Below are 13,101 nucleotides of genomic sequence, written 5' to 3'. Positions count from 1 at the left end.
AAGGGGATATTAGAAGATAGGTTTAATACAGAAAAAGAGGACCAAAATACATAAGGCTACAATGTCAGGAGTTAATTCCTAATTGCAAGTCAAGTTAAAAAGGCAGCTTAAGGCCAGGCACAGTGGCTTATGCCTGTAATCCCAGTACTTTGGGAGGCCGAGGCAGGCGGATCACTTGAGGTCAAGAGTTCAAGACCAGCCTGGCCAACATGGCAAACCTCGTCTATACTAAAAATACAAAAAATCAGCTGGGCGTGGTGGCGTGTGCCTGTAATCCCAGCTACTTGGGAGGCTGAATCAGGAGAATTGCTTGAATCCAGGAGGCAGAGTTTACAATGAGCTGAGATTGTGTCACTGCTCTCCAGCCTGGGTGACAGAGCGAGACTCTGTCTCAAAAAAAAAAAAAAAAAAAAAGGAAAAGAAAAAGGCAGCTCAAACATTTCTGAAATTATACTTGGACCCAATGGAAAAGATGCTCCAATTTAAAAAAATTTGTTTCACCCATTTTTTTTTTCTCCTTATGAGTCTGTAACATTCAAAGCTGAAGCTGTGCTCTCCCTCACTTCAGTTGTCACAGCAATTTTAAAACTTATTTTTGTCTGTGTCCAGAGAGCTGCATTTACAAACAAGACAAAATTCTCTGTCTTCCAGCACTGACAAATGAGGACAGATGCATAAATAAACTTTTCAAAAATTTGAAAAACAATTGCGAATGAGTTTGAACCAGTTTCTCTGGTGGCAGAGAAAGGAAGTATGTAATTCGCCGGAAGGGAAGTGTGTGGGAGGCAGCTGACCAGAGAACCTCTCCCACAGAAAGGAAGACTCCAGATGTGTGGGTCAGCCTCATGGGTTTTCTGTCTTGCTGTCTTGTTCCTGGCTTTGCCTCTTAGCCTCCTCATTTTAAATTGCTGCACGCCTCAGCCTACCTTCAAGGACCTGTGTTTGAGTTAAGCTTTCAGATGCTGTCTTTTGGACTGACCTCTATTGATCCAACCCCAAGTTCCCTCCGGGAAATTCAAAGAAGGTCCCTCAGGGAAATCCAGACAATTTGCTTATAATTCCTAGCTGCTTCCTACATTTTAGCTCTTAGAAGCTAGAACTAGCTCTAATACATTGTTTTTCTAACACAAGGCTTAATAAAGTGCCCTGCACAGAGTATCACTCAATACGTCTTGGTTGAGAGAATCAATAAATGAATATTCCCAGCTCAGCATAAACACATGCTTCAAAGAACTTAGTAATCAGCCAGTCACTGTGCTGACCTCAAACTACTAGCCATCACGGACCCCACAGAGCGAGAGTGAATTACCTTTCGGACCATTTGTACGAAGTCCTTGGAGTTCTGAGGTGACAGGCCCTGAAGTTGGCAGGTACAAGCTTCAAGGGAAGATGCGTGGGCCACAATCAGGATGTTATTTCCTGGGGGAAAATGGCAAGGAATGGGAAGACTGTTTCTATAAAGACATGGAAACTGCAAATACTGGAAGCTAACTAAATGTTCTGGAGGGGAGCAAACACACTCAAGAAAAAGACAATTTGCCTAAGCAATATTTTGTAAGTGCTTTGTTATTGATAAGGCAGCCTAATTTTTTTAAAGAAAACATTTTATCTTAAAATAGTTACAGATGTATGGAGCCAGGTGTGGTGGCTCATCCCTGTAATTCCAGTACTTTGAGAGAACGAGGAGGGAGGATCACTTGAGCTCAGGAGTTTGAGACCAGCCTGAGAAACATAGTGAGACCCTGTCCCTACAGAAAATTAAAAGAACATTAGCTGGGTGTGGTGGCCTGTGACTGTAGTTCCAGCTACTTGGGAGGCCGATGTGGGAGGATCACTTGAGCCCAGGAGATTGAGGCTATAGTGAGTCATGATTGCATCACTGCACTCCAGCCTGAGTGACAGGAGCAAGACCCTGTCTCGGTAATAATAATAATAATGATTATTGACTTATGGGAGGGCTACATATAATACATATACATACATACCAGCAAGGTCCCATGAACCCTTCCTCCCAGCTCCCTCCAATGGTAACATCTTACATAACTATGGTACAGTATCAGACCCAGGAAATGGACGCTGGTGCAATACACACAGCGTATTCAGATTTTAGCAGGTGTGCAAACAGTAGTTTGTGTGTATGTGACGATATAGTTCATGCAATTCTATCATATGTATAGCTTTGTGTAACACCATGACAGTCAAGATACAGAACTGCTGTAGGTCCACAGGGCTCTCTGGGTTACTCCTTCTAATATAGTTTTAAATGCTCCCACTGTAGAACTGTGAGTACTTGAGACTTTCTGGTTGATAGAACATGTTGTGTACCTTTATGGCAGTGACTGGCTAATCAATGAAAACTGGAAGGTGGGCATCATCCATAATACTGTTGCTCATGGCTGTCTACCATTTGAATATAAGTATTTTAACTTAAAAAAAAAAGAGATGAAGGGAATGTCCACACTTTTTTTGCAATCTGTCTTTTTCACTAAAAAATTTATAGTGAACAATCTTACATGTTAAATATTTGAGCTCAATGTTTAGAAAATTCAATAGCAAACACACTTGAGCCTTACAGAACACTGCTCTTGGTGATAGCAGGGAAGGTGTATGTATCTGTGTAGGTGTGTTGTGTGTAGGTGTGCATCCTGCTAGATCAATGATAGGCAAAACAGTGGCATGCTAGAGCTTTTGGAAATTGTAAGAGGGAATCTCACAGGGTGCAAGAAGAATAGCTATAATGCAGAATTTAAGTCATTAAGAATAGTAACTAAGTCTGGTATAAACCCCTGGAATATCTACCATTTTAGATACTCACAGAATATTACACATTTAATGTAAAAGTATCTGGAAGAAAATCTGGAAATACATTTCTTTGGTTAGCCAAAGCAAGTTGAAACATCTTGAATAGCCTATTAACCATTATAGAGAAATAATCACTTATGTAAAGATGGAGCTCAGAATAATAACCACTTACCTTTACTTTTACATTCACTTATTATTTCTTTTGTTACTTGGAAACTTCTACTGATATAAGTATCATAGGATTCTGAAACAACTAATTTGCTGACTGGAATGTGAGGTCTGTAATAGAAAAATGAACAAAGGAAATGAAAACATTTTGATCTTGAGACAAAGGAAGATCCAAACTTTTATTTCAAGGCCTTTCTAAAGATCCCATAGATCTGTTTGCTTATCCATTTCCCTAGAAAGGAGAAAGGTATAGGGAAGGGTATTTCCACTGTATGAACATGGAGTGGAAATGTACAGAAATAACAGCTACGTGTATGGCGTCACAGTGACCAGGTGAAAAATGAGACATTCAGTGCAAGTCTCATTCACAGGATAACATATAAGCCCTTGATTGATGGTCCTAGTCACATAGCTAATACAAAGCAAAGCAGAGATGGGAACCCTCAACCTATTTACATCAGTGGGGATTCCCAGGCCTCTCCTCAAGAGCTGCAAGGATAGGTTTTAAAAGCAGATATTAGGTCCATCTGATTCTTTGTGAGTTTATAACATTTCACTAGCCTTTTCCTTTTATTTCTCTCTTATTTTGAACACAGACCGTACACTTGGCACAAAGAGAAGTGCAGAGCATAAAGATGAAGACAACCCAATTTCTGTGCTGGAGAAGTTCTCTGTCTGTGGTTGGGGGTGAAGAGGCTAGTGATGTAAATGATGGTTACTATACAATCTACAAAGGCATGTGATACTGTGTGTCCTCTACCGGCTTGGGGGCCTGGCTGTGTCCTCCACCCAAATCTCATCTTGAATTTCCACATGTTGTGGGAGGGACTTGGTGGGAGATAACTCAATCATGGGGGCAGGTCTTTCCTGTGCTGTTCTCATGATAGTGAATGAGTCTCATGAGATCTGATGGTTTTATTTTTTATTTTATTTTTATTTTATTTTTTGTTATTTGTTTTTTTTGTTTTTTATTTTTGAGATGGAGTTTCACTCTTTCTGCCCAGGCTGGAGTGCAATGGCTTGATCTCGACTCATTGCATCTTCCACCCACTGGGTTCAAGCGATTCCCCTGCCTCAGCCTCCCGAGTAGCTGTGAATAGAGGCATGCACCACCACGCCCGGTTAATTTTGTATTTTTTTTAGTAGAGACAGGGTTTCACCATGTTGGCCAGGCTGGTCTTGAACTCCTGACCTCAGATGATCTGCCCACCTCAGCCTCCCAAAGTGCTGGGATTACAGACGTGAGCCACTGCACCTGGCTAATCTGATGGTTTTAAAAAGGGGAGGTCCCTGCACAAGCTCTCTCTTTGCCTGCTGCAATCCATGTAAGACGTGACTTGCTCCTCCTTGCCTTCCGGCATGATTGTGAGGCTTCCCCAGCCACGTGTAAGTATAAGTCCAATTAAAACCTCTTTCTTTTGTAAATTGCCCAGTCCCAGGTATGTCTTTGTCAACAGCGTGAAAACGAACTAACACAGCATGGAAGAGGATGATCAAAGCTAGGCTTCCTGTCCTGCTGCCCCTGCATGTCTTCAAACCCAGTCGCCAATGCCCTTAGGGCCCACCTCTGCTTGCCTCCGCCCTGCTTAACTATGTAGAGTTTCTGTGTTGTTTCTGGTCCACAAGATGTTTATCTTGTTTTCTGGGTACAACTATGTGATTTCAATTTTCTTACTTTGTCAGTTTTCATTTTATCTTTCACTGCTGGGTGTTTAGTGCCTGGTAGAGGTGTGGTAAGTTCTCAAAATGAATTCACATGGCCTCTGGATCAGAATATACTATTACTGCTACTATTAGCACAAAATATTTACTGAGGTTCCCGTATGTGTCAGGCTCTGTGCAAGCATCCTACTTGCATTCTTTCAGTCTAATCCTCCCAGCAATACTTTTGTAAATGCTGTTTATGGATGCAAAACAGAAGCTCAGAAAGGCTGCAGCTGACTTGCCTACGCTAACACCGTTAGCGACTCTTAGAACCTGGATTTGAACCTGAGTCTGGGGTCTGGCCTATGAGCCTATCCTCCACACACAGCTTCTGACAGTGCCCTTGTCAAGCCTGCCCTTCTGTGCACATAGGCTTACTGTCCAGAGAGGAAGGATGCCGTTCCACTTGAAGGAAACTTGCATTCTCTCAGCATGCATGTTTCTCCTAGGAAACAGCCTTCTGAGTCTCACAACACCCTGGGGGATAGGTAGAGACCTGAATCACCACTTGTTGGGGCTGCACCTCATTGTTCTGGAGCAAGCTCTTTCTCCTCTTTTTCTTTCCCCATCCTCACCTCTCACCCAGTTCCATCTCCATTTATGTCACCTGATCTCCCAGGCCTGTCCCCTCCCCACAGTGACAAAAGGCCACTTTGTATGGCCCAGGGAGTCATTTCAAGGGTGAGACCATGTAATGCGTGAGATTTATGTAGGTGAAGAGCGGGAGACATACTGGGATCTGGTTCCTCCAGATCAGTTCTTGCCTATGGCTTCTCCCAGCACCTTAAAGTGGAGCCTGTGAATGACTCCAGTGTCTGGAGCCCTGATGGGCTTGGCCTGAGTCAGAGCTTCCTCACCCCTGTCAGCAGGTCATGTCATGCTGCTAGCCACACCTGCGGGCCCTGTGCTGTCCTCAGAGTCAGGTGGCCTTCCCACCACCCACTCAACCTGGAATACGGTGCTCTGGAAGTCAGGTGGCATCCCCGAAACAGTATCCTCCTCCATATACTCTCTGCTCCCCATCTTGCTGTGGTCCAGGTTGTAAGCACAGGCCTGTGCTTTGAGCTTCACACCAAAGTTTGATTTGTTTCCCCTCTAACACTCCAGATCCATGCCCTCCCCCAGTCCCCTGCCCCAGTCCCATGCCCCGTTCTGAAGCCCCACCCAGCTCGTGTGGATTTTGTTTTTTCTGCCTTGCTCCTCTGGCCCAGCTCCTCAAGGCTAGGGTTGCTTTTCAATCCCCCAGGCCCTAGGCTGGTCTTGCCTGTGGATGATGCTTCGATATTAGTCACCAGCCTGGTTAGCTTCCCTAACTCGGCTTTCAGTCCCACCTCCCTCCTGTTCTCTTCCTACCCCTGTTGCAAGGTGAGAGGGCTCTTTCAGCAGAGCCTGCCTGACTCACACTACCCCGGCTCTCGGGGCTTGCCCTTCTGCCTGTCACCATGTGTCTTCAATCATTTGGGCACCACTTCCTTGCTTCCAAAGGCTTGTTCATTTGGCATCATTAATTTCATAGGTAATTAAACTCCAGGGCTGTCACTTTCACATGCTTACACTTTGGCTTTCTCAACTGATTTTTCAAATTAGAGGCTTCATCTCCTCCCCCAATTCCCTCACCAAACAGAAAATGGTTGAATTGAATTCTGATTTGCCGGAGAGGAAAAGGCAATCTGGAATCAGGACTGTGTCCTGATCCCCAAGTTCCTGGCATTCATCCTTCTGCTCACACTGCTGGTGGGGTGTGTATCTGAGTGTACATTGACAGGCTCAGGTAGGATGATTCTGGAGACCTTTGTAAGGCAGCTTGGGAGGCAATGGCAGAACACACCTAAAGGAAATATCAAAGACATAGTTGACCCAAATTGGTCTGTGTAGGACTGGTGGTGAATGATGAAAGTCACTTAACCAATGTTGGTAGCAACTCCCCCTCTTTCCAGGCCAAAGGGATGCTGGCTGTTGCACGGGGACAACAATTTATTGCTAATTGCCTGCAAAGAGCAGAAAAACGGTGGCCAGAAAGGGGATAGGACAAAATGTGAAGTGTATTCGTGGGGGATCCTGTTGATCGATCTGATTTTATTTTTGAGCAATGCTAATTCCTTTCAGACAAGAAGCAGCAGCACATAACTAGTTAATGGGGTCATCTGAGGTCTTATTTGCTGAGCAGAAAAAATGAGTATGGAAAAAGAAGATATTCTTTATTACCTTAGCTAGAAATGCACATTGCTTTATTTGTGGTTTGGGTAGGTATTTGAAATGAAAGGTCAATAGATATCACATAAGAAAGTTCTGCTTATATTGACCACTTGTTATTATTAATTCTTTTTTTTTTTTTGATGGAGTCTCACTCTGTCACCAGGCTGGAGTGTAGTGGCACGATCTTGGCTCACTGCAAAACCTCCGCCTCCCGGGTTCAAGTGATTCTCCTGCCTCAGTCCTCCCAAGTAGCTGGGACTACAGGTGCGCACCACCACACCCAGCTAATTCTTATATTTTCAGCAGACACGGGGTTTCACCATGTTGGCCAGGATGGTCTCGATCTCTTGACCTCGTGATCCACCCAGCCTGGCCTCCCAAAGTGCTGGGATTACAGGCGTGAGCCACTGCGCCTGGCCCTATTATTAATTCTTAATTGTGTACATGCGGATTTTTCAGCTGTAAGCAATCTACAAACACTTTTTAAAATCCCAGCACAGTTGGGTCTAATGGAAAAAGGAAAGGAACAGGAATGAGATGACTGCCCAGAAGATTGCATGGGGCTGGACATGTGGAAAATGATGAATAAAGCTTATTATTATTATTGTTATATGTGGTCACTAAATGTATAAATACTTTTAGGCAAGTTATTTGAACTCTCTCATATATAAAAATGGTTTACCTACATTCTGAGCATATAGCAATAATAAACAAAGGTAATACAGAGATTTAAAAATGCTTTGAAAAATTAAATGTAGAAACTGCAAGACATCGTCATCTCCCTTATCGCTCCAGTCTTCTCAACTGCATCATCATTAGCTGGTGCTTATTGCTGGAATGCAAAATGGTTTTATTACAGTGAAGCAGGTATAATAAAGTCAGAAAAATCCAACACGGGGATGAGGCTGGAGAATCTAATCCACACTAATGCCAAATATGAAAAAAATGCTGGCTTTTCTCCAGTTTTGATTTCTAAAATCGTAGCTCGATTTCCACCACTATGGACAACTGCCTGTAGGTGATGTCCAGCCCTGTCTCCTTCATGAACCTGGCCTAGTGCTAGTGCAGAAAGCACTTCCACACTGGCCTCAGTAAGCAGCAGTTTCCCAGGCTTACCTGTAGGTTGTATCAACACTCAGGTTGGCTGCAGCTAACTCCGATGGAGGTATCCATGCAGGTAACGTGCTCCCAGCAACCCATTTTGTCCACTCAAATAAGCCGGGCTCTACACGGATCTTCAAGTGATTTTCTTGTTGTAAACCTTAGGGGTAAAATACAGTGAAGATGAAGGAAGTGCCTCTATATTCTCAGGCCAAATTGTTATAAAAATTCTGATAAATCAGTTATTCTCTTTCCTACTGGCTGCTATACATAGCTAAACAGAAGTGGAAGCATGTGGATTTGGACAAGGTTTTTAATTTTTGTGCATTACTAACACGTGAGTTTCATACTCCTGCCATACTCCGAGGATGTATGCTGGCTTTAAGTCATATCTGACTTAAGGAAAAAAGCCACAAGTCATTGTTCATATAATTTATTCAAGGCTGGGTTCGGTAGCTCACACCTGTAATCCCAACACTTTGGGAGGCTAAGAAGAGCGGATCACTTGAGATTAGGAGTTGAGACCAGGCTGGCCAACATGGTGAAACCCCATCTCTACCCAAAACACAAAAATTAGCAGGGTGTGGTGGCATGCACTTGTGGTCCCAGCACTCAGGAGGCTGAGGCAGGAGAATCACTTGAACCCTGGAGGCGAAAGTTGTAGTGAGCCAAGATTGTGCCACTGCACTCCAGCCTTGGTGACACAGTGAGATTCTATCTCAAAAAAAGAAAATTTATTCAATTCTGTGACTACCATAATTCCTCTTTCTTTCTTTTTTCTGTTTTGTTTGTTTGTTTGTTTTTGATACGGAGTCTCGCCCTGTCACCCAGGCTGGAGTGCAGTGGCCCAATCTTGGCTCACTGCAATCTCTGCCTCCTGGGTTCAAGTGATTCTCCGGCCTCAGCCTCCTGAGTAGCTGGGATGACAGGCGCCTGCCACCATGCCCAGCTCTTTTTTTTTTTTTTTTTGTATTTTTAGTAGAGACGGGGTTTCACCGTGTGAGCCAGGATGGTCTTGATCTCCTCACCTCGTGAACCGCCCACCTCGGTGGCCTCCCAAAGTGCTGGGATTACAGGCATGAGCCACCGCACCTGGCCCCCATAATTCCTCTTTCTAAGGCAAATTCCATGATGGTGTTACCAAGAAACTTCAGATAGTTTCTGAGTATCCAACATCGTATTTGAATATCATGTAAATTGTTCATTTTCTCTACCAGAAAATCGAATGCTGAACATTTACTAGTAGCAGTGCAGAAGCTGTGTGTTTTACCGTAGTGCAGCTGGCTTCCTAGAAATGGTCCCTGCTTAGTTATCGTCATATTGCATGCAGTCCAGTTGTTCTGTGCAAATTGAATACATAAATGCCTTCTGGTAGTGAAGAGGTCTACTTAAGGTTAAAGGATAGAAGACTCAGATGTAGTGTCAAGTTCTTTGTTGGCTTATTTCTGGCTCATTCATTTCTTTGGTAGAAGTAAACAGTCTAATCCTGTTCCTTTTAGTTTTCCTTCCCATGAAATGAGAATGGAGATACCTGTAACTCATGCTTCCACAGATTTTAGGGTGAGAGTTGAGTATCTTGGTAGCAATGGTGCTTTTAAAGTCTCTCCAATTAAGTAAAGAAAAAATGATGATTAAGATTTGAGGCTCCTAGGAGCACCACAGGAGGCAAACAACAGATCAAAACAGGAAAGTTATTTGACTATTAAGTGTAAAGAAAGGATCACGCTCTATAAGCTCTAAACATTTTGCAAGCCTAGGATTCATCCAAGAGCGCTTTAAATTCTCAAAGAAAACATGACTAGTATACTTCCTCTTATTTCGCTTAGGCTGCCAGAGTATGTTTTTGTGACTTGGGCAAAGATCGCCTTCTGAAAGAATCCTTGCTTCATTCCAAATTCGAAGCTTTCAACTGGCAAATGTCCCATGATTCTAAGATAATTTATGTGTGGGGCTGCCTAGAAACAGAGGGATGGACTACTTGTTTTTGTCAACCTGCAAGTCTTACCTTTCAAGATATTGTGTGCAGTCTGAACGCAGCGAAGGGACGGGGAGCAATAGACATGATCGATAATGGTATTGCTCTCTAATAAGGCTTCGCCTGCAAAGAAAACCACAAAAGAATCAGTCTGATGGATTTACTCAGTCTCACCTCGATTCGCAGTGTGAGAGGGGGCCAAGCAGTAAGCCCCTGTAAACCCTTCTTTCCTAACTGGGGCTCACATAGAGCCAGTAGTGTCAGCCTTTGTTAGTTTCTAACAAAACCCCTCATCGGTGTTCCTGTGAGAGCAAGTGACAGAGCCCTTCTTGTCTTTTCTTCCCCTTCCCTCTGGTGCTAACAAGTGGTAAAGCCTTTAGCTAGGAGATATTAAGAAACAGGACAATACTTTGGCTTCAAGTTTGTGAAAGAGGATTTATTTTATGAATATTAGGTCTTGTTTTAATTTTATTCTGTGCTAACCAAAATCTCAACATGTCATATTCTTAGACACCAGAGATAAATCCCAACACCTCATACTTTAATGCTATCCTCATAAAATCCACTTCTTTAAAAAATTTATTATTCTTCTTAATTTAATTTTCAGAGATAGGGTTTTGCTCTGTCATTCAGGCTGGAGTGCAGGGGTGCGATCATACCTCGCTGCAGCCTCAAACTCCAGGTCTCAAGCAGTCCTCCTGCCTCAGCCTCTCAAAGTGCTAGATTGTAGGTGAGAGCCACCACGCCGGGCCTGGAAACCAGTTATTTTGTCTACTGGATTAAATCCGAGCACCTTAATATGGTGATCAAGGTCTTCCATGAACTTGCCTTTATCCATCTTGCCAGCCTCATCTCTGCCTTGCCTTGCAATTTATACTCTAGACACAAGGCACTTTGTTTCCCCTGCATTCCTGAGGCTGTTTCTCAAGCCTCAGACACAGTTTATGTGGTCCCTCCCACTGAGAATGCCATTTCCTCACTCCTGCTCCTTCTTTGCCCAGCTAACTTCCACTTCAGCTCCCAGCTCACCTCTTCACCTCTTAGATGTCTTTTTGTGTTCCCATAATATTTGGTGACCACGCATAGCTCTATGTATATTATATTGTATGATATTTATCCACACATAAGTTTGTTTCCCTGACTCACACTTGGGTTCCCTTAGTCCAATACCTTGCACAAGGTAAGTGAGCACTACATATCTGCTAAGTGACTGAACAGGAAAGTACTATCTCCCCGCGGCAGTAATGGAATGGGCTTGCAAAGAGCTGGGCATCTTCAAAGGATCAGTTGGCCTTTATAAATTCAGCAAGTCCAGGTCCGTCTTCTTCACTCTTGTCCTCTTCCACAGCCATGCTGGCAGATGCTACTGTCTTGAACTAGAGGCTGACCTGTCTGCTACATCCAACAGTGAGCACAGTAACCCAAGCCATTACTGGATCACGAGGTCCTCAATAAGGACCACACCTCATTCACTTTGGTCAACCAACCCAGGGCTGAGCACAGTGTCCTAAACTTAATGGTTGTGTAGCAAGTTCCTTTTGAATTGAAGAAATTTATTACTTGTAGGAAAGTTATAGAAGCCCCCAGCCGGGCGCGGTGGCTCACGCCTGTAATCCCAGCACTTTGGGAGGCCGAGGCGGGCAGATCACAAGGTCAGGAGATCGAGACCACGGTGAAACCCCGTCTCTACTAAAAATACAAAAAATTAGCTGGGCGCGGTTGTGGGCGCCTGTAGTCCCAGCTACTCGGGAGGCTGAGGCAGGAGAATGGTGTGAACCCGGGAGGCGGAGCTTGCAGTGAGCGGAGATCGCGCCACTGCACTCCAGCCTGGGCGACAGAGCGAGACTCCGTCTCAAAAAAAAAAAGAAGCCCCCAGGAAGGGTCCCGCATATCCATGGTACCAGCGTTTTGAAGGAGGCGGCAGGAAATGCCTGGAGTACAGTCACTCCAGGATACTTACCCACTAGTCTTGCTTGCATGCATCCAAACACAGTGATGGGAGCATCTTTCTCGTAATCTCTGAAACCACCACTCCGCTGAGGTAAACTATGAGGCATGTTCAGGTTGCTCCGTATGTAGCGGCCTGAAAAATAAAAAAGTTAGACAGAGGATACATACATTTCTTGTTTACTTGGGACTCCCTTACTGATCCTGACATTCTCCACCCCCATTCCTTCTTGGCCAAAGAGATCACATTGAGCTCTCTGGAGCTGATGGAAAATATCAAGGCTGATATTTTGTTTCATAAAGTGACTTGGAATTCACTCTTCCATTCTACTGACAAAAGTGACATGAGGTAGTTTCTCAGTGAAGGTAATAACCATGCACCCTAAGGCAGGTGAGATTCCCTGGTCAGGCAAGCCTCCGTGTCTTCAAATGCCACTCAAGTGAAAATGGAACCCAGCGAACCCGGGAGGTTTAATGGCAGGAGCTCTGGCCATGGGATTAGGGCACGTTGCTGCTGCTGACTTTGCCATGTGGCCTTGGGCAAGACATCTGTCTTCTTTAGTCCTGGCATCCAAGTTTATAGAATGGGGACAAGAACACTTACTTCTTCCCTAAAGCTCAAGACAATCAGGAGGGGCTTACGGATAACAGACATTTTCTATAGTACACAAAACTATAAATGACTCCATCCGGATAACTGTAGCTTGACTGTGCCCCCTAGAGGCCACTATGGGTATGGCAGTGCTGAGCAGGCCCACCAACAACTCACCTTTGGCATCGAAGCACTGGGACAGCCAGTACTTCCCAAACACAACATCCATCCTCTCACCATGCCGACACACAAAGAGGCACCGCTTCTGGGGGCCCGGCTGGCTGTTGACCCTCAGCGGCTACAGAGAAAGAAAGGCTATTAGTGAAGACTCACATGGCAAAGTGGACATGTCTTGGAGCCAGGTGCCAGGTGAGCTGAGCTCTCCTACCAAAGTTCTGCCAAGGTGTGACTAGGTGAGGACAGTAAGACTCATCCTACAGACCTCATAAATTATTTTGAGGCTCAAATAAGATAAACTGCATGTCTTTATAAAATGAGGAGGGTTGTGAAAAGGGCATTATTGTTGCTACAGCTGCCCTGTGTAGGAGTAGCATTTGGCCATTACTAAAACATGCTGTACACTTTCAGTTACAGCTCAGAGGCAAAACTAGCCATT

At 44.3% G+C, this 13,101-nt stretch overlaps 1 protein-coding gene across 3 annotated transcripts in view; it reads right to left on the bottom strand.

Annotated features, from left to right (window-relative positions):
• The window catches only part of UBASH3B (ubiquitin associated and SH3 domain containing B), a 158,234-nt gene that overhangs the window by 5,110 nt on the left and 140,023 nt on the right, over positions 1-13,101 (bottom strand). For all 3 annotated transcript variants that reach the window (XM_050755595.1, XM_050755593.1, XM_050755594.1), the window contains exons 8-13: positions 12,663-12,783; positions 11,907-12,029; positions 9,977-10,069; positions 7,987-8,131; positions 2,975-3,081; positions 1,310-1,419 (exon numbers count right to left, since the gene is read on the bottom strand). In XM_050755595.1, the coding sequence (XP_050611552.1) occupies positions 1,310-1,419; positions 2,975-3,081; positions 7,987-8,131; positions 9,977-10,069; positions 11,907-12,029; positions 12,663-12,783 (699 nt within the window). The remainder of the gene's footprint in view (positions 1-1,309; positions 1,420-2,974; positions 3,082-7,986; positions 8,132-9,976; positions 10,070-11,906; positions 12,030-12,662; positions 12,784-13,101) is intronic.

Source organism: Macaca thibetana, chromosome 14, assembly GCF_024542745.1.
Source record: "Macaca thibetana thibetana isolate TM-01 chromosome 14, ASM2454274v1, whole genome shotgun sequence".
Classification (NCBI taxonomy): Eukaryota; Metazoa; Chordata; class Mammalia; order Primates; family Cercopithecidae; genus Macaca; species Macaca thibetana.
Note: the sequence above shows the minus strand (reverse complement) of the source record. Positions and strands in the feature narration are given on the sequence as shown.